General features: G+C 44.1%; 1 protein-coding gene across 3 annotated transcripts in view; it reads left to right on the top strand.

Annotated features, from left to right (window-relative positions):
• The window catches only part of LOC5565195 (mitochondrial coenzyme A transporter SLC25A42), a 52366-nt gene that overhangs the window by 10293 nt on the left and 14090 nt on the right, over positions 1-27983 (top strand). Inside the window, exons 1-2 of one of the 3 annotated variants that reach the window (XM_021839346.1) lie at positions 15489-15579; positions 15782-16698. In XM_021839346.1, the coding sequence (XP_021695038.1) occupies positions 16521-16698 (178 nt within the window). In that variant the 5' untranslated portion in view covers positions 15489-15579; positions 15782-16520. Of the gene's footprint in view, positions 1-15488; positions 15678-15781; positions 16699-27983 lie in introns of those variants that run through there. The other 2 variants (XM_021839345.1, XM_021839343.1) reach the window with 2 other exon arrangements.

Raw genomic sequence — 27983 nt, 5'->3', positions numbered from 1 at the left:
CAGGCAGGTACTTGTAGTAGGGCACAAATCGGTCCACCAAATTGTGCTTAAGGTGAAGATGAATCGAAGACAAACCTCGAATTTTCAAGAGCACAAATCTGAAGAACCAGAACAACCTCTTCAAACTACAGTTGACACGAGACAAGAACTTTTCCTGCAGCTCTTTCTTGATCATCGTGTGGCGCATACCTCTAAGTTGCAGGAATCCGAGGTAATTAAATGTTTCGCTTCCAGCCATATTCCGAATCTCCTCCTGCTCGTTGACGCGGAAACAGCTGGCATCCATAACTTGATCCAGACGTAGATGAATTGACCGGCATTTGTTAATGCCAAACTCCATCCGGATGTCGTTACTGAATGTCGTAACAAGCTGCAACAGCTGATGTAGCTTCTGTACTGATTCCGCAATTAACTTCAGGTCGTCCATATAGAAGGTGTGGGTAACTTTTGTACTCCTTTCCCCACTTTTCAGTTGGTAGCCATAGTTGCATTGGTTGAGTGCTTTGCCGAGGGGGTTCATGGCCAGGCAAAACCACAGTGGACTAGAGGTATCGCTTTGAAAAATCTCCCTCCTGATGCTGAAAGTCCTGGACCGTAACACAGCTGTACCGTCGGTAATGTGTAGGGATGTGCTCCACATCTCTATCGCGTGTTGCATCAGCCTGATGACGTTCCCGTCTACCTTATACAACTGCAGTACCTTGAGAAGGTACGAGTGCGGTACTGATTCGTATGCCTTTTTGTAGTCGATGTACGCCATACTCAGGTTCCTTTGCTTTTGTTTAGCTTGCCCTGAACTGCATCTAAGATGACCTGATCATTGCACCCTTGCGTGTTTCTGCGGTACCCTTTATGTTCCTCGGTCATTACGTTGTTGGTGTCGCAATGGGCTTGCACCCTCCTCGCTATTACCGACGATAGCACTTTATACAGACTTGAAGGGCACGTTATTGGTCTGCACTTCGCTGGGTCAGCTGTGTTTTGGTCCTTTGGTAGAAGCAATGTGACACCCCTGGTAATGAATTCTGGTAGCTGCGTGGGGTCTCCTAGTATCGTATTGAAGCATTCCGCCATCCGCCTATGGATTGTTTTGAGTTTTTTATACCACAATTTATGCACAAAATCAGGTCCTGGTGCAGACCAATTCCTGGTATACCGGGTAGCTTCACGTATATCTTGAGCGGTTACCACGACCGCGGTCATGTCTCCAATTCCATCACATTGTCTCTCTTCTTCTGCTAACCACATCCCATCGCCGTTGTGTTCGGTGGGGTTCTTCCCTAAATTGTCCCAAAATTGTGTAACGTCGCCAATCTCCGGAAGTCCCTCACCAAAATCGACCTTGTCATTTCGGATGCGGTTATAGAATTCCCTCTCGTTTATATTGAATATCCGGTTTTGATCCTTCCGCTTCGAACATTCTGTTAGCGTAGTAAGCGTTGCATTATTGTAATTTTAGGTAAAACTTTCCGTTTTACGCTTCAACGAAAAGCTACCGCAGCAATCACATCACTGATTTGCACCGGTCAATCATCAATAGGCTTCTTGGATACCTTGGATACCTTCTTGATGATTGTTGTTTGTTGCTATTTTTCATAGCGTTTTCCCTTTCAAGCATACTATGATTGATTTTTTTACTTCAATGATAGAATGATTCCGAAGCCTGCGGTAGAACTTTGACAGCTGCGGTAGAACTCTGCGGCTACCGCAAACTGGAAAATTTTCTTAACAACCGTAATATAATTGAGCAAATAAATCATTCGTTGCTAGACTGTATACCTGTTCAGACGCTTTTACTCTCTATCAGGTTATCGGCCCAGTATAGCTGTTTGCAACTGGTAGCCTAGCAACCGGCTAAACAACCAGCCGAAAAGTGAAAATTTTTTCGCAAGAAGTCTTCAAGCAGTTCTGAAATATGTCCGTGAGAAGAACGGGAGACAGATTACCACCCATTCAAGACGGTGTTCCGGTTGGGAATGGAGAACGAACAAGCGATCCAGCTCAAGTCATCGGTTCCGGCGGCCAAAGGGAAGAAGCCCCCGGGGGAAACCAAGAAGCAAGAGCGTGTGATTTACGGATTCCATTCAGTAGCGCTTCCCATCAGTCCCTGGAGAAGCTGAAAGGTCGAGAAGACTACGCAGCGTAGGCATTCGGAATGCGGATGGTGATGATCAAGGAGGGAACTCTGCGTGCCGTAAATTCAGCGGACGATGTGCAGATCAGCGAGGACTTGTCGGACCGTGCATTAGCGACGATTTGCCTCAGTATCGAGAGGTACAATTACAGCCTAGTCCAGAGCGCAAGAACGGTCAAAGAAGCTTGGTACAGTCTCCGAACGGCCTTCCAGGACAGCGGAAAGTATCGCAAGATTAGTCTGCTGCGGAAGCTAATGAGACTAGAACTCGAAGACTGTTCATCCGTTGAAGAATACGTAGACGAAATTTTGACCACAAGCCAGAAACTGCAGGAGATAGGATTTCCGCTTAACGACGAGTGGATGTCGTTGATCCTCATGATGGGGCTGCCAAAAAGATACGAGCCGATGGTCTTAGGAATGGACGCCTCAGGTATCAAGTGGACGGCAGATTGGGTGAAATCAAAAATCCAGGACGTGACGATCGAGTCCAGCACCAGGGCTGGCGGTTCAAGCGGTGCGCTAGCAACACGTCCGAGACAAGCAAGCAAGAAGGATAAATCGGCCATGAGGTGTTTCAAGTGCGAGAAACTTGGACACTACGCTTCGGAATGTCCACAGAAAACGACGAACAAGAACGAGAAGAGTTCTCGTAAGAAGGCACTACTGGCGTGTAAGAAGCAGAACGGATCACTGGAAGAGGATGAAAGCATGCTAGTTGGCGCGAAGGTCGTATCGCAAACCATCTTTGTTGCAGATGCATCCGAGATACCGGTTGTCGCCACTGGAAACGTCGAGATTGACGCTGATGTCGATGGTGAGTGCTGTAGCCTAGATGTCTCTAAAGTCTTATGTGTTCCAGATCTCGCAGTAAATCTCCTTTCTGTGAGTCGCATTTGCAAGAAAGGTTATTGCGTCAGTTTTACCAAGGAATCATGCGTGGTCAAGCAAGAGTCAACGGGAGAAATCATCGCCATGGGTCGTGAAAAAGACGGTGTTCCGGTTGGGAATGGGTGGTAATCTGTCTCCCGTTCTTCTCAAGGACATATTTCAGAACTGCTTGAAGATTGGAAGCCACATGTTCCAGCTTGATCGCTTTCGCCTCTACTTGCTCACGAACGAAATGATGCCTCACATCGATGTGTTTCGTCCTTGCTGAATAGCCCATTTCCTTTTCAGCCAGACAGATTGAACTTTTATTATCGCATTTGATGACCAGAGTCTCGTTGATGTCGTATAGCTCACGGATGAATCCTCTCCACCAGACAGCCTCTTGAGTGACCATCGAAAGTGCCATGTATGACAGTGCGCATCGTACCTTCGTGCTGTGCGTACACGAATTCTCTCTGCTCTTGGAAGTTTTCTTAAAAACTACCTAAAGCAATAAAACAGTACTTTTCAGTGCTACAAAAACAGTACTTTTCAGTGCTAAAATTAAAAACGGTACTTTTCAGTGCTACTAAAACAGTACTTTTCAGTACTATTTTTTCTACTATTGATCCCTTTACGATCCTTGTTTGGACCCGTGCCTTCGATTTTTCGTTGGACCCGTTGGCGAAAGCTAGCGGTGGTAATCCTTCTTGGACACCGTCTTGGGAAAAAACCTTTCGAAGGTCACGTCTTCTTTCGTTTATTAATTAAACATGGTATCAACAACAAACAAAAGGAAGGGTGAATCTCTGAATTCACTACTTCCTTCCAAAAAAGTGGGTTTTAAAACTGTCACTACACGTGGCAAGAATGGAAGAAAGGACGCTCCCCAGGAAAGCGAACTTTCTTCCAAGGGTGAAATGAATAATTGTATCGAAATGAGCAATCAGTTCGATGCTCTAGACAAATTTTCCGAACACCATATCGAAGCAGCCTCTAGCCCAGGCTCTTTGATTCAAGTGAGGAAGCAAAGAGTGCCGCCTATCGTGGTCAGTTGTTCCGAATTTGGGGGATTTAGGCAGGAGATCTTGAACTCCATTAGGGGAATCAAGGTTTCCTTCCAAATCGCAAAGAAAGGAGACTGTCGCGTTTTGCCGGAAACTCTTAAAGATCGTGAGCTTCTTCTCAAACATCTTGAAGAGAAGAAGCACAAATTTTTTACTTATGATGACAAAACTGAACGTTTGTTCAAAGTTGTCTTGAAAGGTCTCACAAGTGACTATAAATCACCTGAGGAGATCAAAAATTGAATAAATGATTTACTTGGATTTTCCCCAGTCCAAGTAATCATTATGAAAAAGAGAACCCAATCTGGCATTGTTCGGAAAGGGCTTTCTCAAGAATTTTATTTAGTTCACTTTAACAAAAAAGAACTAAATAATATTAAAGCTTTAGAAAAAGCAAAACTTTTGTTTGATGTCCGTGTGACATGGGAACATTTCCAGAAACCTGGAGGAAATTACCAGAACCCCACTCAGTGCCGTCGGTGCCAAAAGTGGGGTCATGGTACAAAAAATTGTCGCATGGATGCTAAATGCATGATTTGCGGAGGTTCTTCTCACGCCAAAGACGTCTGTCCAGTGAAGGAAGATACCACCAAATTCATATGTTGTAATTGCGGGGCCAACCATAAGTCCAATTTTTGGAATTGTCCTTCACGCAAAAAGGTCATTGAGGCTCGTGCCAGGCAGATGAAAGATAATATCCGTTACGATAACGGTCGTTTCCGCAATTTGCCTGGTAGAGTATCGAACAATGCTCATTTTTCAGTTAACGATCGCTTGATCATGAATCATACCCATCAGGAAGATCATAATCATGTTCATTCACAAACTAATTTTAATCCGTCGGATAGCCGTTCGAATCTTTCTATTTCGAATGTATCTACCCACGGTAAATCCTTTGCCGATATCGTAGCAGGAAATTTGAACTCCTCCCCTGTTCGATCCATGGGTACCCATTCAACTTGTTTCAAATCAAATGGAAAAAACCCTACCGCCACAGGTAACTCCGCTTCTTCGTCTACCGGAAATTCCAATGGGAAATCACATGACATGTCTGCCTCTGATTTTAATTTTCTTACTGAACAATTGAATCTAATGATTGATGCAATGTTCAAAGCCACCACTATGACTGAAGCAGTCCAAGTAGGTGTAAAATTTACAAATCAAATTGTTATTGGATTACGTTTTTCTAATGGATCCAAATAATAATTTAAATATTTTAAATTGGAATGCTCGTTCTCTGAATGGTAAAGAGGACGAGCTGTTTAATTTTCTTACGGTTAATAACGTGCATATAGCAGTTATTACCGAAACGTATTTAAAACCTGGATCTAAACTCAAAAAGGATCCTAACTTTTTTGTTTATCGTAATGATCGACTTGATGGGGCATGTGGGGGAGTTGCAATCATCATTCATAGGCGTATAAAACATCAACTGTTTTCATCATTTGAAACTAAAGTTTTTGAAACTTTAGGTATTTCTGTTGAAACACAGTTTGGTAAATATACTTTCATAGCTGCCTATTTGCCTTTTCAATGCTCTGGGCAGCAAGTTAATTTGCTCCAAACTGACTTGCGTAAATTGACTCGCAATAAGTCAAAATTTTTTGTCATTGGTGACTTTAATGCCAAACATCGGTCATGGAATAATTCTCAAAGTAATTCCAACGGCAGAATTTTATTTGATGAGTGCTCTTCAGGATATTTCTCAATTCAATACCCTGATAGCCCCACATGTTTTTCCTCTTCTAGAAATCCATCTACGATTGATTTGGTCTTAACCGACTCTAGTCATCTTTGTAGTCAACTGATTACTCATGCTGATTTTGATTCTGATCATGTCCCTGTTACATTTCAAATATCCCAAGAAGCGATTCTCAATCCTATCAGCTCCACTTTCAATTATTTACGAGCCGACTGGAATATATATAAAACGTATGTTGACTCCAATCTTGATGTTAACATTTCTTTAGAAACTAAACTTGATATTGACAATGCTCTTGAAACTTTAACAAATTCCATTGTTGAAGCCCGGAGCATTGCAATTCCAAAATGTGAAGTAAAATTTGAATCTGTGATTATAGACGATGATCTTAAACTCTTGATCCGTCTTAAAAACGTGAGGAGAAGGCAATTTCAACGCACTCGCGATCCTGCTATGAAAATTATATGGCAGGATTTGCAGAAAGAAATCAAGAAACGTTTTGCTCAATTAAGAAACAAAAATTTTGAAAATAAAATTTCTCAATTGGACCCTGGCTCTAAGCCCTTTTGGAAATTATCGAAAATCTTGAAAAAACCTCAGAAGCCAATACCGGCATTGAAAGAGGTAAACAAATTATTACTAACTAATTGCGAAAAAGCTCAAAAACTTGCTATGCAGTTTGAAAGTGCGCACAATTTTAATTTAGGACTTACTAGTCCAATTGAAAATGAAGTTACTCAGGAGTTCGAAAATATTCTCAATCAAGAGAACGTTTTCGAAAATGCCTGGGAGACTGATTTGGAAGAAGTGAGAACTATTATTAAAAAATTCAAAAACATGAAAGCTCCTGGCGATGATGGAATTTTCTACATCCTCATCAAGAAACTTCCAGCAAGTAGCTTATCATTTTTAGTTGATATATTTAACAAATGTTTTCAATTAGCATATTTTCCTGACAAATGGAAAAATGCTAAGGTTGTTCCAATTTTAAAACCAGACAAAAATCCTGCAGAAGCTTCTAGCTATCGTCCAATCAGTTTGCTTTCCTCCATCAGTAAACTTTTTGAAAAGGTTATTTTGAACAGAATGATGGCCCACATCAACGAAAATTCAATTTTTGCCAATGAACAGTTCGGATTCCGCCATGGACATTCGACCACTCATCAACTTTTACGTGTAACAAATTTGATCCGTTCCAACAAATCTGAAGGCTATTCTACTGGTCTTGCTCTTCTAGACATAGAAAAAGCATTCGACAGTGTTTGGCATGAAGGTTTGATTGTAAAATTAAAGAACTTTAATTTTCCAACATACATTGTTAGAATAATTCAAAGTTATCTGTCAAATCGTACACTTCAGGTTAATTATCAAAACTCCAGATCTGAAAGACTTCCTGTAAGAGCTGGTGTTCCTCAAGGCAGCATTTTGGGACCAATATTATACAATATTTTCACATCTGACTTACCTGAGTTACCTCAGGGATGTCAAAAATCTTTGTTTGCGGATGACACAGGCCTCTCCGCCAAAGGACGAAGCCTGCGTGTCATCTGTAGTCGATTGCAAAAAAGTTTGGATATTTTCTCTTCATACTTGCAAAAATGGAAGATTTCTCCTAATGCTTCCAAAACTCAACTAATAATATTCCCACATAAACCAAAAGCTTTTTATTTGAAACCTTCAAGTAGACATGTTGTCACGATGAGAGGGGTTCCAATAAATTGGTCAGATGAAGTTAAGTATCTAGGGCTCATGCTAGATAAGAATTTAACTTTCAAAAATCACATTGAGGGCATTCAAGCCAAATGTAATAAATATGTAAAATGTCTCTATCCCCTTATTAATAGAAAATCAAAACTTTGTCTTAAGAACAAGCTGTTGATATTCAAACAAATTTTCAGGCCAGCCATGTTGTATGCTGTACCAATATGGACTAGCTGTTGTAATACCAGGAAGAAAGCTCTGCAGAGAATTCAAAATAAAATTTTGAAAATGATTCTGAGGCTTCCTCCCTGGTATAGTACCAATGAGTTACATAGAATATCCAATGTTGAAACATTGGAACAAATGTCAAATACAATCATTAATAATTTCAGGCAAAAATCGTTACAATCTTCTATTGCCACGATTAATGCGTTATATGTTTAGGTTAAGTTAGGTTAAGTATATTAAAAACGTTTTTTTTTTCTCTTATAAGCAGGTGAAATCAACTCACCTGTAAAAAAACTGAACTGCTACGGCAAATGAAATGTAATATGTTGTTAACAAAATGTTAATTAAATCTTAAATTTGTTTTACCAAATTAGGATGATAGTGTTGTCAAATAACACAGAACACCTAGATATAAGAAATGAATGTAATGTTTGGAATGATACTAATAAAGAAAAAAAAAAAAAAAAAAAAAGTGCCATGTATTCTGCTTCTGTGGTCGATAGAGCGACAGTGGCTTGCCTTCTGGAACTCCAAGAAACCGCTCCACCACACTGAAGAAATACATACCCACTGACTGATCGTCTGGTCTCTGGATCGTTCGCCCAATCAGCGTCACTGTATCCAGAAAATGCCGAATCCGCATTCCTCCTGTACGTTGGCTTGCACTGCTTGGTCCCTTTGAGGTAACGCAACATTCGTTTAGCTGCTGTCCAGTGTGGAATCCCAGGATCACTGCAAAACGAGCTGACTACGCTTACTGCATGGCTGATGTCTGGTCTCGTGCACTGTGCGATGAACTGAAGTCCTCCAATCAGCTCACGGAATGGAATAGCCTTCATCTTTTCTCTTTCCCCCTCATTTCGTGGGCTCATCGTTTTCAATAGTCGCTGATTTACGTTTAGCGGTGTTGATACAGGATTACAGTCGCTCAGATTGTATTTTTCTAACAACTCATCTATGTACCGTTCCTGATCGATGGAGATGGCGCCGTCGGTCCTGGTGACTTGCAGTCCCAGAATTTGCTTGACTAAACCTAGACCCTTCATATGAAACACTTGGCTCAACTGTCGCTTCACATCGTCGATCAACCCTTGGTCGTTGGATAACAGTAGAAAATCGTCCACATAGACCGCCACGATAATGAGCTTACCATCAGTCACCTTGTAGTACACGCACGTGTCGTACTTTGAACGCTTCAGTCCTATTTGCTTGAGTTTGTGGTCCAGCTTGATGTTCCAAACCCTGCTTGCCTGCTTGAGTCCGTACAGAGCTTTTTTTAGTCCATTTGGTAGACGAAAAGATCCAGTTGCGCGGCCAGCGCAAGGAGATGTCGAACTGTAGCGTAGCGGACAACAGGAGAATATGTTTCACTGTAATCAACTCCTTTCACTTGCGAGAATCCTTTGATTACAAGTCTTGCCTTGTAACGCTCGATAGAACCATCCGTACCGTGTTTGATCTTCAAGACCCACTTGTTCTTCAACGCTTTCCGTCCCTTTGGAAGATCCACAAGACACCATGTCCCGTTAGATCGCAATGCTTCGTACTCTGACTGCATTGCATTGGTCATGGTCCTCGCGATTCAGTGCTTCCTGCACCGTACCAGGATCCTGGATTACCTGTGAAATACATTCCGGCGAAAGATGGTTGCCGCTATCGATGATACTAGACAACTTGCCTTGGACTGGGCGCTCCCAGTCACTATGCCCAGTTTCGTGTTGCAATTCAACAGTTACTTCCTTCGAGTGTGACGGGAGCGCAGTGCTGGTTAATCTCCCGAACTGCGGATCACGTCCTACTTGGCTGTGTTGATTATGTGGATTTGCAAATTTCTGAGGCAGGACACTTTATGTTACCTTAAAATTAGCATACTTGCCTGGAAATCTGCGCTCCCTCTCACTGCGCCTCATCGTAGAATTCTGAGTAAATTGCGAGGGGAGCGCAAGCGATTGCTGCGAATCCAGTGGCTCTTCTAGCGCACTATCCGCCGTCGAATTTTTGCTATCCCTCTCTGCACTGTCGGAATCCTCGCTCGAGTTGACGACCACGTGTTGATCGACGATCACATTCACCCGGCGCTCGCCATCTACGATCTCTTGCTGATGAACTTCCGTAAAAACCATCGGTTCGATAGTCAAATCCGCATTGTCCGTCTCCGGTAACTCCTGTACCGGTCGCTCGTCCAGTATCACAACGTCTCGACTTTCAAAAACTTGATTTTTCTTCGTGTCGTACATACGATAGGCCTTGGAACACTACGAGTAGCCGATCAAAATGGTACCGACTTGGGGTCCCACTTCGCACGCTTGACTCTCGTTGATCGATTCCCCTACTAGTAATGTGTTAATCGACCCACCTTTGACCGCAGTGTGGCGATCCGGCTCTCAAGGCGTCGCATCCATACAGGTTTTTGCACATTGTGGCGTGTGTCAGCTTCTCCTTGCGGGCGCGTTTGCAATCCCAACGTCGTAACTACAGCTACTGCCGCTGAATACACGATAAACTGCAGATCCTCAAGGTTCTCCACGACATCCAAGTAGGTACTGTGGCTGAACATCCTTATTTAGGATGCTTACTGTGGAGTTTGGAATTGAAGTGGGCAAACGGGAGCACCACCAAAAGCATGACACCCTGCTTGTGAAATTACTGGAAGAGTGAGCTTTTGGTTTGCGCAATGCCTACTTGATTCCCTGATTTAAGATCGGGAAACATCTTCTCATTCTTTGACCAGTAGTTTGTCGCTAAGGATTATCGGAACGCCACAGAAAGCATAGGGTTCCAACAATGCGGATCGATACCACACACTTACTGCACTCGTCAGCCGGTAGGAATACCGCAGCTTTGGTATCCGGTGCCGGGACATGGGGTCTGTCCCAAGAAACTGCGTAACTGCTGTGCGGTGCAGTTGAATCACGACTTTCACTCGCGATCGATGCATCCAACCCAAGAGAACTCCTTCTCGACGTATCGCTTGATCTTGTCCCCTCTTCTCCTATTTCCCTCTGCACTTCCAGCTTGATGTACTGCACTTCTGCAGCGGTGAACGTATTATGAGACATAATTGCACGCTGCCGTGTGTACAGCTGGTTTTAGTCAAGTTGGTGCGCAAAGCGAGTGAATCGCTCGTTGAACATCTCCAGCATCCATGATCTGCCAGACATGTCCGTCTCCATCCTTGTGCAGATATAGTAGCAGCGAACCACATACATATTCATCTTCCTCGTGCACATGATCTTGCCTTGCCTTGAGGAATATCTGCGAGAGTTTTAGAAAGTATCCTCGAAAACATTTCTGTTTATTTATTTATTTATTTTTTTTTAAGGTATCCTGACCAAAGCCCGCGGTGGAATATCTAGGAAAATCCTTGAAACATTCAATGGATGGATTCCTGAAATGTTCTTAGACAATTTTTGGGCAAATGTCTGAACGGATTTTAGATGACAGAACCATGATTAAATGCTTAGAGAAATATCTGGCATAATACCACGAGGAAGCCCCAAACAAAATATACTAGTTTCTTCTACCTTCTGAGAAATGTCTACTTTTTGTCCTTGATATCTTTTTTTTGGCTCCTGTTTAGTCTCTTTTTAATCTCTTATTAAGGTATGACATGTGACCTTCCTTAGCCGTGTGGTTAGAGTCCACGGCTACCAAGCAAAGCCATGCTGAAGGTGTCTGGGTTCGATTCCCGGTCGGTCCAGGATCTTTTCGTAATGGAAATTTCCTTGACTTCCCTGGGCATAGAGTATCATCATACCTGCCACACGATATACGAATGCAAAAATGGCAACTTTGGCAAAAAAAGCTCTCAGTTAATAACTGTGGAAGTGCTCATAAGAACACTATGCTGAGAAGAAGGCTCTATCCCAGTGAGGACTTAAATGCCAAGAAGAAGAATGTGGCCTCTAAAGTTTTCCATTTAGTCGCTACCAGCCCTGCGATGGCATCGACGCACGAGTAGGGAGTGCAAGCAGGGTGTATTCACTGGACTGGAGCCAGCGACAGAGGGGATTCAAATGTCGTTATTTTTATTGAATGGACAACAAACACACGGCGGGTAGCAATTTATCAGTTACCTCGGTAGATAGCTCTCGCGAGTTGTTGCATTGCCTGCCTTTTAGCCTGTTAGGGTAGGGTCTTCCAAGCTGTGGCGCAGGAAGAATGTGTCTCCCATTGTGGGAGTATTTGCGAGCTATTTTTAATCCTTCGATGTCGGTCGAGATGTAAAACAGAAATACTCAAAGTGGGATGGTTTGCATTTGGCGTCGGTCTTGATTATTTATTGTCAATTTTTTCCATTATTTTTTTATTCATTGCAATAATATTGCGTGCGTTTTTTCGCTTCTTGGTTGATTCAAATTGATATTTAATCGTTTCACCGTTGCATTTCTATTTACTTTGTTGTTTTTTGTGGCGTTTCAACCGATATGAACTTGAGAAACCTAGCGTTGACGCAAAATAGGCCAATAAGATGAATTGGTGAGCTCGTTTTATATATTTTTTAAATTATTTGCCTAATCAGGATTTGTTCAGAATCCTAAACAGAATCTTGTGTTCAGGAACACAGGATTTGTTCAGAATCTTAAACACAGGATTCGTTCAGGATCTTGAACGCAAGATTTGTTCAGAATTCCTACCAACATTCCTTCAGAATCCTGACCAAGATTACTTCCTTATTATCCAGGATTCTTTCAGAATCTTGAATAGGATTCGTCCAGAGTCCTGAACAGAACTCGTTCGGAATCCTGAACACGACTCGTTCAGAATCATTCGCATAGAATTCAGTTTCGTATTTAAGCATGAGCATGATTCACACAGAAAACTAGATAGAATTCTCACAGAATCCCATTCCCAAATCTGAACTGAATTCTTCAAAGTCCCTGAACAGGAGTCGTTCAGAATTATGAGCCATATCCCATAAGAATTGGCCAACTGTCCTGAACTGTATTACCCACAAAGCTAGACAAGATGCATTCATAGTTATTCAGAACTCGTTCAGGCGTATATAGAACCTTATAAATGCATAGATGGTTCGTTATGGCAACATCGCTAGCGCCTGACGGCTCACCATAGTAGCATGTCCGAAAGAACTCGAAACTACTGAGAACCAGAACTATAGGTCCAAAGCTCTGATAAGGTTAGATGGTTGTGATGGTCATCATCAAGGTCATCATGTAAAGAACAAACGGACAATGATGTATCCTGTCAGCACCGATGGGGCAGCCTCTCTAGCACGATGTAGGTAGTGCAACCCTGGTTAGGTGGCCTATCGAAGACTCTTCACCTACCAAGAATGGCAAAAGTAGAACAAACGGATTGATTTTACGGCAACGAATAAAGGACAACGATTGGAAAGTCGGATCTTGGAACGTGAGAACTTTGAATGAACTAAGAGAGCCTAAATAAGGCCTACGGAGAGTGCCCAAAACAAGATGTCAAGATAGTCATCGGCGACGCAAATGCGCAGATCGGGAAAGAAGATTTTTTCCGACCCGTCATTGGAACGGAAAGCCTCCATTCCGTTACCAACGATAATGGCCTGCGGCTAGTAATCTTTGCTGCTGCTAGAGGGATGGCAATCAGCAGTACCTACTTCGCACGAAAGAATATCCGCAAACACACCTGGCGACACCCGAGTGGCGATGCCTGCTCCCAAATAGACCACGTGCTGGTTGATGGGCGACATTTCTCAGATGTCATGGATGTCAGGCCCTAATATCGACTCGGATCATTATCTCGTTGTAGCTAAAATTCGGGTGCGGTTATCCAGCGTCGCGAGTTCCAGAACAAACAGAACGCTGCGCTTCAATATACAACGCTTGTCGACTGATGGGGTAGCTGCACAGTACCGCCAGCAGCTAGACGAACAGTTAGGAAGAATCAACGTTTCTGGAGATGTCGACAGCCTGTGGGACCCTATCCACGAAGCATTGACAACAACGGCGCGGGAAGTGATCGGTACTGGTCAACGATGAAGACGAAACGACTGGTTTGATAAGAAGTGCCAGAGAGTGCCACACATGAAGAATGTCGCCAAAAGCCGTACGCTTGTGGCCAGTGCCCGACAGAACAGAGACAGGTGCAGGGCAGCAGAAAGAATGGAAATATGGCGAGAAACAAGATGAACATTGATGATGACGATCAAGCTTTGGACACACCGACCATAGGAAAGGAGCAAGGCTATCAGCGAGTTGTAGAACTGTAAGGCTGCTGGGAAGGACGAGATCGCGTTCGAGCTTCTCAAGCAAGGAAGTGAGCAGCTTTATCATTTGATCCACCGAGTATTTCTGAAGGTATGGGAGAACGAAGAAATGCCCACCGGCTGATTGGTTGGCCTCATAGACCTAATCTACAAGAAAAGGCACAAACTGGAGTGTGCCAATTACAGAGAGATTATCCCGCTGAATTCGGCGTATAAAATTCTGTCGTGCATCATGTTTTAGGAGACTGAGACCGCTCGAGGAGTCCTTCGTCGGCGAATACCAAGCTGGTTTTCGTGAGGGCCGCTCGACAACGGACCAGATGTTTACCTTGCGAATGATCCTAGATAAATTCCGGGAGAATAACTTGCAGACTCACCATCTGTTTATTGATTTCAACGCAGCGTACGACTTAATGAAAATAAATGAACTGTGGCAGATAATATATGAACATGGTTTTCCGACGAAACTAATTAGGCTGATAAGTCCTACGCTGGATGGTTCGAAATCAAGTGTTCGGATCGCAAACTAGGTGTCAACCTCATTCGTGACGTTAAACGGATTGAAGTAGGGAAACGCACTTTCAAATTTACTGTTCAACTTTGCACTCGAAGGTGCTATGACGAGATCTGGCGTGTAGAGAAACGGCATTATTAGCATACAACTTGCGTAGAACTTGCCACTTCGTACAAGAAATAGACGATCTAGTTCAGAACCTCATGAACAAGAAAACCCGTTCACTACACCTAGGCCAATCTTCAATAGTATAACTGTTGTCGCTCTTCACCATACGAATCTACTACAGCTTAGTCCACGCGACTACAAACGTTTGATCAAGTTGTGGAAAAGATGAAAACAATTCTGAAACAGCAAAAGTCTATATTTAGCAATGACCTTCAATGGATTACCTGCTTTGCTCTTGCCCACAGTTGATCAGCAGAAGTTTTCTCGTTTCATTTTGTATGGGGAAAGGCATCTAACTTCAAATTTCTCGTAAATGAAGGCATTCATCGAAAAAATATTTCGTAGGCGTGATAGTCATTTTTAATACGTACAACCGGTACCAAATATTTTTTCAAAAATAGTTCCCAATTTTGAGAAATAATTCGTTAGATGCATTTCGCCATACAAATATTTTTCGTGTTACCTTTTAGCGATTTTTCGTGCATAGACACTAGCGCAAGTGCGTTACTATGTGGCGAGTAGCGAATCAGGGCATGCATGTAACCCATTAATCAAGGAAAACAGATGATCATATCTCTACAGAACGAAAACAAGATCATTCCGTAAAGCTGTTAAAAAAGTCTTGTACGAATCGACAAAGTTATGTGTGCGAAGGACACCGATGTAAGAACTAAACTTCTATCAAAGTTTGAGTATGAACTATCGCTTTCTCTAGTGATGCATTTTACTAAAATTTCAGAAACATATTCTAAACTTATTTTAGTCATAGAGAGCTAAAGTTCCATAAATGCTTCAAAATTATTTAACTTCTACATATGTCGGCCTTTGGCTGTCGTCTTCGGCGTAATCTACCTACGGCTAACCAAGCCTCTGTCCGTGTTGGTTAGCGCAAAAATCACGCTAAACTCGTGCTCGGTCGACCTTGTTTCCTCGTTATTCTCCGTTTCAGTACCAATCGAGGCGAGCACGCGCATCGCAATGTAGCTACACCAAGTAAGTCTATTCGCGCTCACACCACGTACTACTGTTGTTATGTTATTGGAGAGTCGAGAATCCGATCGCAGAATCACCTGCTCTGTGTCGCAATCGTAGTATGTCTTGTTTTTGGACCGTTTGTTTTTTCTTGATATCAAATCATTTAATAAATATTGTTGAATAACCCAGTAAAATTTCTCTTTTTCTTCTCAAATTTCAGATAAAACTCGATCAAACGACGACACTGTGCAAAGTCCACATCTAAAAACGGAAACAACGATCCGCAAAGATGATGGTTGTTAGGGGGCGATGAACGTCTCGGCGGTGGCGACATTCCTCGGTGCGAAACTGCTGCCATCCATCGCTGTCGCGATGTAAACAGATAGCAAGACCACGACGGACGGATAACGAGAGAGTGATCTAAACAAAATCTTACACACAAACACAAGCCTGTGGTGCCGGTCGAGTGGAAGAATTGAGGAAAAACAAGATCCAACCGACGACAAACACCAACTCAATCGAAACCCGAAAACACGTCTAGCAGAATTCGAGCAGTTTTTTCTTTCGCATTTTTCGGGGTCAAATCGAAGTTAACGTGCGCGAAACACTGAGATGAAAACAGTTTAATCGTCGTTCGTATGAAGAAAACGAGAAAAATCGTGTGTTTTGTTTTTATCGGTTTGCTTTGATTGCTTGCTCGGTAGAAAAGGAAAACTCGGGTGACGTCAATCGCAGCGAGCGGTGATAAATTATTATTGGTCAAGGGAAAAACTGTTGAACCAACGTGGTGCCGAAAAGAATCGGGAAGTGTTTCTGGCCTACTGAGGTGGTGGGTGTGCGATAAGAATGATAAGACGGAAAAAGGTGTCGTAAGTGAATGGGACATTTTTTGCGAAGAAAAACGACGTAACCGAGGTGGTACGTGAGATTGGATCGTCGCGGAGTGGCGACGACAGTGGATGGCTAACAATTTGAAGAGCCTGTTCGGAGGAAGTGGTGGTGCAAGTGCTGCCGAAGCGTCAGGCATGGCTATCGTGGTGGGAACCAGCGTTGGATCCAGTGGTCAGTTACAGCAGGATAAGCCACCACCGATACAGCAGCAACAGCGGGAGATGGCCGACCGGTCGCCCGTAGAATGTGAGTGTGACAACTTTGTCAAATGATTAACGCCTTGTTTCTTTCAGCGACTGTTTAGCTGTTTGATTATGATACTGGTGACAAGATAGCGGATCCGAAGGGGGAGCTGCTCAAACACGCCGAGTGGGCGGGTGCTATAAATAGTGATTTAGCACAGTGCGAGGAACGCGAATGAGGCAATTTGTTGCCATTTGAAGACCTTCGTGCTCGTCGTGCTGCTGTGGTAGCTGCTGATGGGCTTAACCGGTTGTTTACAGCTGAAATCAGCACTGCAAACAACAACTTGCAAATAGTTCACTTAATCTTATTTGAATTTCAGAGCTCCGATTTGGTTTACTGTACATGTACTCAAGTAGAAGAGAGATAGCTTTTACAATTATGTCCCAACTCGAGAACTTTGGATTGGTTCATTGACCTTGAAATCTTTATCTTAAAATCTTTTAGACAAGCTGAGTGTAACCAATTCTAATCATCTGTTCTCTAAGTGAAACAAAATCAAGAGCAAGAAACCAGTTTTATACTTACAAAGAAGCAGAATATTGCAACCCAGTAATAATTGGACTTTGATATCAAACGTCAAACATCGACATGCATACTGAACACATCAATTGAAACAAACTAGTGCACCTGCAAAACAACATCGTTTAAGAAATGCACAGACAAACATCTAAGCAATATATGAACCTATGGTCAGACGAATGCAAAGAATGGAACTTTCCATTTGGAAAAGATTCAACGTGACTCCTGATTCAATTTTAAACGATTTTCGATTGATTTCAAGACGGCACGCGATAGTATTGATCGCTTAGAGCTGTGGAAAATCATAGATGAGAACAGCTTTCCCAAGAAGCTTACAAGATTGATCAGAGCGACGAAGGATGATGTGCAAACTAGTGAGATGTTCCAATTCGTATTCTCACTGCGGACTACGACAAGGTGATAGACTTCCGTGCCTATTGGTCAACGTTGCAATAAAACAACGTTACTCGCAGAGCTGAGTGTAATATCGAAAGAATGATTTTCAGCGGATCCTGTCAATTAGATTGCTTTGCGGGTATCAAGACCAAATGCGTTGAAGACAAAGTTCATGCTAGTAGGCGGGTCCTCGTGCGGCGGGGTCGCCTAGGAAGCAAAGTTACGATAGACGGAGATACGTTCGAGATGGTGGACTTTAGATCTTTGCTGAAGGGTGAGGATTGAGCTCGCCCATATCTACGGTGAATCTAATATATAGAAGGTGGCGAAGGAAAAAAAACTAGTCACCATGCGATCCAAGACGACGGAAGGTAACCGCGTTCCTACTCCGATGGAAGAACCCATTGAAGATGTCGAAGTTAATCGTTCGACGCAGAAGTTCACAGTGGAAAAATTGACACACTTCAACAAGGGGTTAGGATATGCGGTGACTACGAAGCCTGACGTGAAGAAAATCATCGTAGACGTGGAAACATCGATTATCCCAACCGTACCAGCAAAGGACCAGAACACAACAAGGAACATCGTAGAAAAGACCATTACAACAGGACAACGCAGCAGGGCATACAAGGCCGAAACGAGTATCGTGAAAGAACTTAAGGATAAACCAGAGTTCTACATTAAGGCGGATAAAGGCAACGCGGTCGTCACCATGGACAAGACGGATTACGACGAACAAATGGCCCTTACCGACACTTGAGAGTGGATCCACTACCCGGACTCATGAAGCTTACGGACAAAACCCTGAAGGACTGCAAGGCGATCATTGGCGAGGCTCGTTTGAAAGTTTGAAACCCCATTTTGTAAGTTAGGGTTAACTCAGTAGGATGCATGCGACTTACCTCAGTGACTCATCTCGGGGGCTTCCTGGCTTCCCTAATCGAGGGTATTAATTAGGTTGGGAAGGGGTTCCTTCCGCCGCTTTCCAGACCGGTCTATGGCCCACACTCACGCTCGCACGCGGCAGCGGCGTCCTTCTCTCCGTAGGACGGACTCACTAACGCTATCACTGGGAGGGGGCCGTCCTCACACTTTTCTCACCCCAGTCGACTCACTCACTCACTGTCTTCGTGATATTCACACTACGTCCACTGTCAGCTTGGGGTTCGTGGCCTAATTGCGCTATTATGCACTCGCACGCGGCAACTCTTACTCGCTACTATGCACTCGCGGGTGGCAGCTTTCACTTGTTCGGGGGGGGTTTCTTCCAATCGTGGCCCGTCTTGGCCTCGCACTCACGACGCTTCTCTACACAATCACTAGTTCTTCGGCCCCAAAGGGATCAGAATCTTCTCCTTGCCAACACTATAGCACGCGGACTTAACCCAGAAGATGGGCGAGTGGTATTTCAACACGGCGGACTAAGTTTTCGATCTGTCTCCTTCGGCGGTTCGAGCACAAGAGGACGATCGCTGTCTGTCTCGTTAACTCGAGACCCTCACCGATCGCCGATGGGCGGAAACTCCCAACCGAAGAGTCGATTTTTGCGTTTCCCTCTTATGTCATCGCGTTTTCGTTGTCGGAGTGGGGCTCAGCAGTTTACGGCACAAAAAAGGGGGGATTTTTTTACAATAAATAATCTAACTCCTACACTCTGACAAACACAATTTAACGATAATTGAGTAGTACCTATGGGACATTTATTTTAAATGTAACATTTCCCCCGAGGTAGAATAAAAAAAAAATAATGAAGTTATTTTTTTTTAATATAAACAAAATGACCAATTATAATTACTAAAGAAACAACAAATTTGTACAACGGTATAAACAAAAAAAAGAAAAATTAAATAATAGAGAAACGAACTCAACGAATTAGAAAAACAAACAAAACTGTGAATTGGATATTTACAAAAAATGTATGAATATGTATATACATCAAAAAGCCATTCAATAGAGAGAAAAAAAAAAGGATTTATAAGGTGTTCGACTCGGGTACGCGCAATTGGGGGATCCCTGTGATCTGGCACGCCATCACAGTGAATCCAAAATAAAGTCATCGACTCCTCGAACACCCGTAGTACTCCGCTAACTGGCGAGAGTAACGCTGGTTGACTAATTAGCTTCGTCCCAACTAACCGTCACTGATCAGTCGCGGTCACATCCTTGACTGTCATTGGGAAGTATTTATGAACGACGAATCAACCTCCCCTTTTCCTTTCAAATCTGTCCCATTCAATGATTTTCTCACGCTGGTACATCATACTCGCACTTTGTTTGAACGCTAGAGAATTCCCTAATTTTGGCCATCTTCAGTTTTTAGAAGACACACATTAGTTTTCGCAGCGATCTGTTTTAAGTTGAGAAGGAATCCGCATTTCCTTGATAAAACTTATGAAATATTCGGCCGGCCTAAAAGATGTTCTGAGGTTTTCAGAATGAGAAAATCTCCTAAGCTAATCCTTACCACCCTACTCCCACTGAGAGAGAACATTGGACATTCACATTAGGAGATCTTGACCACTCACAGCATACAATCCTCTCTCTGGGAACGCGAGAGAGCCAAATGCTGTCTCATGTGGCTTTGAAAGTGAGATTTTGATGGTTTTCCATCGCTGATGTTCATCTTCAGGATAGGAAACAGATAGGAAGGTATAGGAAGAAACGAACGCTGGTTCGCACTGATAGGAAACTAGGGCTTAATGTGCTCAGCGGGCCAAACGCCCAAGTTTTTCCCATCGGAGTCTTCGAGTTCGTAGGAGCTGGACCCGTGTTTAGCTACCACACGACAGGGTAAATACATTGGCGCTAACTTAGCGTTATAGTATTCTCCTGCGTTGGACTGCTTGAAGTTACGGCGGTATACATTCTGACCCACTTTGAGATCCTCGGGGCGCGCACGCTTTCGAAGATTATAGCGTTGAGCGCTAGACGTGTATGCTTTCAACAGGTTTTTCGATACCAGGTCGTATATTTCGCCGCTAATCTTTTTCTGCTGGTTAGTCCGTTCTTCCGGTTCATACTCCTCCTTCCGTCGCATTCGCAGGTGGTCCTCTCCACTTATCGCGATCTCGTGATTACGGGTCACGAAGAACGGCGTAAAGCCTGTGGCAGAGTGCACCGTATTGTTGAAAACGTGCTCAATATCAGCAATCTTGGTGTCCCAGCCTCGTTGATCTTTTTGGCAGTACGTCCGTATTGCAGCGTTTATAGACCTATTTAGGCGTTCGACTGGGTTTCCCTGACTGTGATGTCGAGAGGTTGTCCAGTGCTTGACATTGTACTGTTGCAGCAATGCTTTGAATTCCTTCGAAAGGAAGGTCGTTGCATTATCCGTCAGGACTATCTCCGGTATGGAGTTTTTCAAAAACCAACATTCTCGGATCGTTTTGCAGAGGTTCCCCGCTTCGATCCTGCGGACGGGATGGAGCTGACACCATTTGCTGAAAAGGTCTTGCACCACCAGGATATGTATATATCCCGCCTTACTTTTCGGCAAAGGTCCTATGTAATCCATGGCGACGATTTGCCAAGGATGATCGGCTAACTTTTGCTTACCCATAACCGGGATTGTAGGGACGGTGGCTGGCTTACTTTCTTTGCAGACGGTGCATCTCTGAATCCACCTACGGGTTTCTGTGGCCATGTGTGGCCAGTAGTACCGCAGCTGCAACCTGGATACCGTCTTCTCGATTCCGAGATGGAACGACTGTTCATGTTCTTCTTGTATTATCCGTGGACGATTTTCTGGTGGTGGCACCATCTTCCATTCGAACCTCACGTCGAAAGGCTCGTCATCTACCGGGATGTATTTCCACAACTGTCCGTCTTCTAGCCGGAAGTCTGGAAAATCCGCTGGCTCTTTCTCTACCTTTCGCACCAATTCTTCGAAAGATGATGTCCCTGCCCTGGAAGCCTTTATCGCGCAAATGCTTCGCGAAAGAGCGTCGGGCACTATATTCTCAGTTCCTTTTCGGTGTATAATACTCATGTCCAGATGCTGCAAGTCTAAACTCCAGCGGCTGAGTCTGGACGATGGGCGCCATTTATTGTTACGTATGTACTGAAGAGCGGGAATGAAACGCCGGTAATAATTTACCATCCCAAGAAACCTTCGCACCTGGCGAATGGTCTTGGGGGGTTCGAAATCCAAAATTCCTTGGACTTTGGAAGGATCGGGTCGGAGTCCGTCAGATGACAGCAAATATCCCAGAAATGGTACTTCAGACCTACAAAATTTCGACTTATCGATATTTATCGATAGGTTTGCTTTCCTTAGTCGGTGTGCAACTTCCTCGAGAAGTCGGATATGTTCCTCGAAACAGTCGCTAGCCACTATGATGTCATCTAAATAGACGAACACCCAGGGTTCTAGCTCTCCAGCTCCGAGGATTTTATCCATCAACCGAGATAAGGTTGCTGGACTATTGGTCAAGCCGAACGGGAGGCGAGTGTACTGAAACATTCCCCGCCCTTGAATGCAGAAAGCGGTAAGAGGCTTCGAGTCTTCACTTAGCGGTATCTGTAGAAAAGCGTCTTTCAGATCGATAGTGCTAAGGTACCTCGTCTTGCCTAAACGTCCCAGTATACGGCCGACGTGAGCCAATGGGTAACTGTCTCGCTTTGTTCGGGCGTTGAGCTTTCGCGCGTCTAAACATAATCGTACAGTCCCATTGGGTTTTTTGATGGGCACTGCGTTGAGAGCCCAATCGGAATATGACTCTTCGATTACTCCTAGTTGAAGAAGCCGATCTATCTCCACGTTCAAGGCTTTACTAATTGTCGGGGAGTACGGGTAAGGGGATACCCGTATTGGTGGAGATTCTTTAAATTCCTCCTTCAGTTCTATGGAGTGTTCGATCAGCGAGGTGACCTCGAGCTGATCAGACATAGCTGGCTTGAAGATTCTCTTAACTTTTTCTAGTGCCGCAACCTGTTCGGAGCTTAGCTCAACGATACGAGGTGGGTTACTATTGGGGCATTCCTCTTCATTCACCAAGAAGAGAATTTCTTCTCCTCTGGTTATATGAAGATCAAAAGCCGTGAAGAAGTCCATGCCGGCGATACATTCGACGGGTAAGTCTTCAACGATTGTGGTCTCAATTATTTTGGTTTGGCCTTCAAACCAAAATGGAAGAAACACACGTCCCACCACGTCCAGTGAATCCCCTGAGGCGCTAGTGAGAGTTAACTTGCTTGGCAATATCTTCGTGGTAGACGTTTTCCAAAGCGGGGACGTTGTGGCAGAGATCAATGTTCTCTGACTTCCACAATCCAACAGTGTTCGAACCACTGCATCAAAAATTTTTGGTTTTATGTATGGTCTATTATCATTTATTATTGATAAAACTGAGGAGCATTGAAAATCTTCAGTATTATCGTCGCATTCGGGTAAGGGCAAATACCCGAACGCAATAAGAGAATCGGTCAAGCTAAAAACAGTTACTTGGAAGGACTCCTGTCCTTCCGACGCTGGGAGTTTTTTGAACAGAACGGACACCGATGTGTGGGAAAACCTAAAAATCCACACACTTGGCAGTGAACTTTGTAGGGTTGAGTGCACTGACCGGTGAAATGCTGTTGACTTCGGCAGTTGAAGCACACGAATTTCTCGTTCAACGGCACATGTTTACGCAGCTGGCCTTCCAATCCATTATTTCCTTTCTGACTTTCCGGCGCCTCACCTTCACTTGAGTCGCCTTTTTCGGGTCTAGAATCCCGTTTTGCCTTGTCCTCCGTTTTGGGGTTGGTTTGATCCTTTTTGAGAAACGGTTTTCCTCCGGGTTTTCCTGGATTCGCTCCTTGCTTGGGTCGGAACTGTTGAGTTGAAGCCTGTTGTTGGTTTGAGCCCTTGTTTCCGCCCCTTTGCGATCCTTGACCGTGTTCACGCGACGCCGTGTTGAATGGCGCTGGTTTCCCTGTCGCCTGAATCGCATTGGTTTGGGCATTCCCCTGTGGCTTGGTGAAGAGATAGGTGTTTGTTGCGTCGATTTCTTGCCCCGCCATTTGTAGCGAGTACAAATCTGGAAACTCTCGACCAATGAGAGCACGTTTGTAGTCGGCACGCAAGTTTCGCCGCACCGTTTGAGCAATCTCCTCCTCAGACACTGGCTTGGTCAAACTTTTGAACTTCCTCTCGACATCAAGGAAAAACTCCAGAAAGCTTTCGTTTTTCTGTTGCCTACGTTGGTAGATTTCTAGCAACATGAAATGATCCAGGTCCGGATGACGGAACGTGGCCTTAAGGCTGTCAATCAGATCGGAGTAGGTAGTGAACCGGTGTTTATTACTGATGAACCACATCTTGGCTTTTCCGGTAAGTAGATTGCCAAAAGATCTCAGTAGCTCCGGTTCAGAAATCAATTCCGATTGTGTCCAGTCATTAACTTCCCACAGGAACGTATTGAGTCCGGCACCGCGATCCTCTCCTGCGTAACGCATCGGCCATTTGACAACCGGAATGGTTTTCGATCGGTTTGCCAATGGTACAAAATCCAAATCTTGGAAAGGGTTGAGAGAAGGAGTTGGTGCTGAGGTGTGAGCCCTAACATTTGATTGGGGGAAATTGTTCCTTGAAGAAGCGTAAGGATTTGGCGTTTGGTTCGGCGCAGTCGGGTTACTCCTACGCGGATACAAACCTACCAAATCAACTGATGTGGGAGTATATCTCAGTGGGATTGTATCGGATAACTGTACAGGGCTGTGTTCCCTAATTGGATTGCCAGCTTGTGGGAACGTTGGTTGGTACATCGAGTCTCGATGATTAATCGGGACTGAGTGCAAAGGGTTATCGAAGTCTGGGTATTGATGTTGTTGGATATTCGAATACCCTGTGTTTGGTTGTGAAAAACTAACTTGGGGTTGGGTTCGAGGATGGTAGTATGGATTTGACCATTGTACTGGGGAGGCGGTGTTCTGTGGAAGCTGTTGTGACGCTGCGTACTGATTGAAATCTGGTTGTGATTCCGGATGGTTACCAATTGAATGGGCTCTCACACCTGATACACTGTTAACAATCGACGCATGAATCGAGCTTACCGTGTTCACTGCACTCGTTTGCACCGTTGTAATACTCATAGATGGTTCTCGTAACTCGGTAGGCAATTCGCGAGCCGTATCGAATCTAACTTGCCTAGATAGAATACGCGACGCGACCTGGTATCGTGGTGTTGCCCACGTCATGTTTAAATCACTTCCTGACGCAACGGTGACGATTGACGCGGTAATCAAGGGTGTTTCGTTAGGCATTGAAACCGAGGTGGCAGAAATAGACAAATTATGGAAACTCAAATGTGGATCATTTTCCGCTGCAATAAGACTCGGGTTAGAGACGGGCTGTGCATCAGGTGGCACTGATATTGTTGGGTCAGTTTCACCTACCGACGAAGTCAAAATCGGTTGCTCCAAATTAATTAAATCATGCGACTGTTCTGCCACTTGAGCCGCCAAACTAGCTGCTCCCTGCAGCTCCAAAGGAACTGTGTTCTGCACAGTGACAGAAAATGGGGAATAAAGAGCATTCTCGTTGAAGAATGATACATAGGTTTGTATCACCTTCGAAAACAACCAAGTTGCATCGTTACCATAACTGCCAACACCAAAAGTTCGTTTGAAAAGTTTCAAACGATGATACAAATGCAAGAGCGCAGTCTTGGACATCTGTCTATCGAGCGAACTATCATTCAATTCGTCATACACACGCTCTAACCTCTCTCGACATATAGCAAGTTCAATTTTGGGATCTCGTTTGTACGAAAAGATCCGAATCAAACCCTCCGCTTCTTCTCTCAGTGCATTTTTGAGCTTCCTACGGCTTACACTCAAACTACGTTCTCTCTCCTTCGTTAAATTCCTGATTTCGAGCTCAAAACCGACTTCATCAGGTGTAAGATAAGTAACACTCATCTGCACCTGATATTCCCTGTCCATATTCATGATTGGATGAGCGCAAAATCCAAATCTAAAAAAAAACTGGCACTGCCCGTTTACTTTGGGCCTATCAATGCGATCAAAGCAAAAAAACAAGCATGCACGAAACGTATGGAAATATAACTAGATAGAAAATATGAACAAACAACTATTGTCTCTCGGTTGACCGCTGGTGTCTTCTACTCTACTTAGCAGCGTGCGGCTACAAATCATCCGATATATCCTACCTCCAGCACGTGCTACCTACTCTTTCTCTAGCAACGAATATATCGTGAGTATGAGTACCCCGCCAGAATAAAATTAGACGGGTTCAAAATTTATAGGTTATTTTGAGAGTATTAATTTTTTCCCTCTAAAGGTTAGGTGATCAACCATCCAAAAATATTCCCCTTCTCCAACGAAAAAATTAATTCTCGAAAAATCGAAAGCCTATTTTTTGTTGGAGCGACAATATGTAAGTTAGGGTTAACTCAGTAGGATGCATGCGACTTACCTCAGTGACTCATCTCGGGGGCTTCCTGGCTTCCCTAATCGAGGGTATTAATTAGGTTGGGAAGGGGTTCCTTCCGCCGCTTTCCAGACCGGTCTATGGCCCACACTCACGCTCGCACGCGGCAGCGGCGTCCTTCTCTCCGTAGGACGGACTCACTAACGCTATCACTGGGAGGGGGCCGTCCTCACACTTTTCTCACCCCAGTCGACTCACTCACTCACTGTCTTCGTGATATTCACACTACGTCCACTGTCAGCTTGGGGTTCGTGGCCTAATTGCGCTATTATGCACTCGCACGCGGCAACTCTTACTCGCTACTATGCACTCGCGGGTGGCAGCTTTCACTTGTTCGGGGGGGGGTTTCTTCCAATCGTGGCCCGTCTTGGCCTCGCACTCACGACGCTTCTCTACACAATCACTAGTTCTTCGGCCCCAAAGGGATCAGAATCTTCTCCTTGCCAACACTATAGCACGCGGACTTAACCCAGAAGATGGGCGAGTGGTATTTCAACACGGCGGACTAAGTTTTCGATCTGTCTCCTTCGACGGTTCGAGCACAAGAGGACGATCGCTGTCTGTCTCGTTAACTCGAGACCCTCACCGATCGCCGATGGGCGGAAACTCCCAACCGAAGAGTCGATTTTTGCGTTTCCCTCTTATGTCATCGCGTTTTCGTTGTCGGAGTGGGGCTCAGCAGTTTACGGCACAAAAAAGGGGGGATTTTTTTACAATAAATAATCTAACTCCTACACTCTGACAAACACAATTTAACGATAATTGAGTAGTACCTATGGGACATTTATTTTAAATGTAACAATTTTTACACGAATTAAAGGACTTCCGAAATTTCACAAACTGGGGAAAAGAGATGTGAGAAATAATTTTGGCCGACGGATCCCCCACTCATGAACTGGCAACACAGGAGTTCTCCCAGAAACTATTAGAGTCAGGACACATCAAGGATAACGAGATGATGGTTCCTTTCGACGTAGCGGCTCTTATCCGTTCCAGTAAAGGATTCCCTAAATCTTCTCGAGGACTGGTTACTACCCCAAAGGACGGATGCAGCATGGAAAGGAAAGGTCAGAACATACATGAGGTTGGCAAGATTGTGCATGGACGTGAACTACTTTCAATTTCGAGGAAATTTCTTCAAGCAGATGAAAGGAGACCCCATGGGGAACGCTCCCTTCCCGTTTTTGTTCGAATTTTGAGGAAAATTTAAAGAATCAAGGAGTATTACCGGATAAATGGTGGAAAAACGTCGACGACATTTTCAGCGTTATCAAGCGGAACGATTTGGCTAGAATTTTGGTTACAATCAACAGCGTACAGAAGGATTCATCCACGAGGAAGAGAGGAATGGAAAACTACCGTTTTTGGATCTACTTATTACCAGGGAAGAAAGTTCATCGTTCAACTTCGAAATATATTGACTGTTTAACGAGAAACTTGCGACGATCGACGCGCTACCATAATTCATATAACGGAGGGTATTAGAACTAACTAGGAGGTGATGTTTTCGCAATTTGGAGGTTAAAATCACCTCCAAACACTAGCGATTTTGCGGTGGGATGTTGACGTTTGATCACGAATAGGAAGCCGCTCAAACACCCAGCGTGTCATCGCCTACACATCGAATCATTCGTTCCAGCATAAGATGGCAGCGTTTCATCACATGATCCACAGGATGCAGATTCTACCCCTCAGCGAAGACGGAAAGACCAAGGAACTGGAATATATCTAAGAGACGGCAAGGATCAACGGATACAAGGGAAGGACGATAAACGCCATCATCGACAAAAAGGAAAGACAGCATATTCGGAGTGCTTTGACGACACTCAAGCCTATCACCGCCATTAGCCATTAGCGCTCGTAAAAACCTGGATAATGTGTGCATTTGATGATTTTCTTCAAGTCGACTCTAGTACACGATACTGGCATAACAGTT

The sequence above is a fragment of the Aedes aegypti genome, chromosome 1 (genome assembly GCF_002204515.2).
Source record: "Aedes aegypti strain LVP_AGWG chromosome 1, AaegL5.0 Primary Assembly, whole genome shotgun sequence".
Lineage (NCBI taxonomy): Eukaryota > Metazoa > Arthropoda > Insecta > Diptera > Culicidae > Aedes > Aedes aegypti.
The sequence above is the reverse complement of the archived record's forward strand: the minus strand, read 5'-3'. Positions and strand labels throughout refer to the sequence as shown.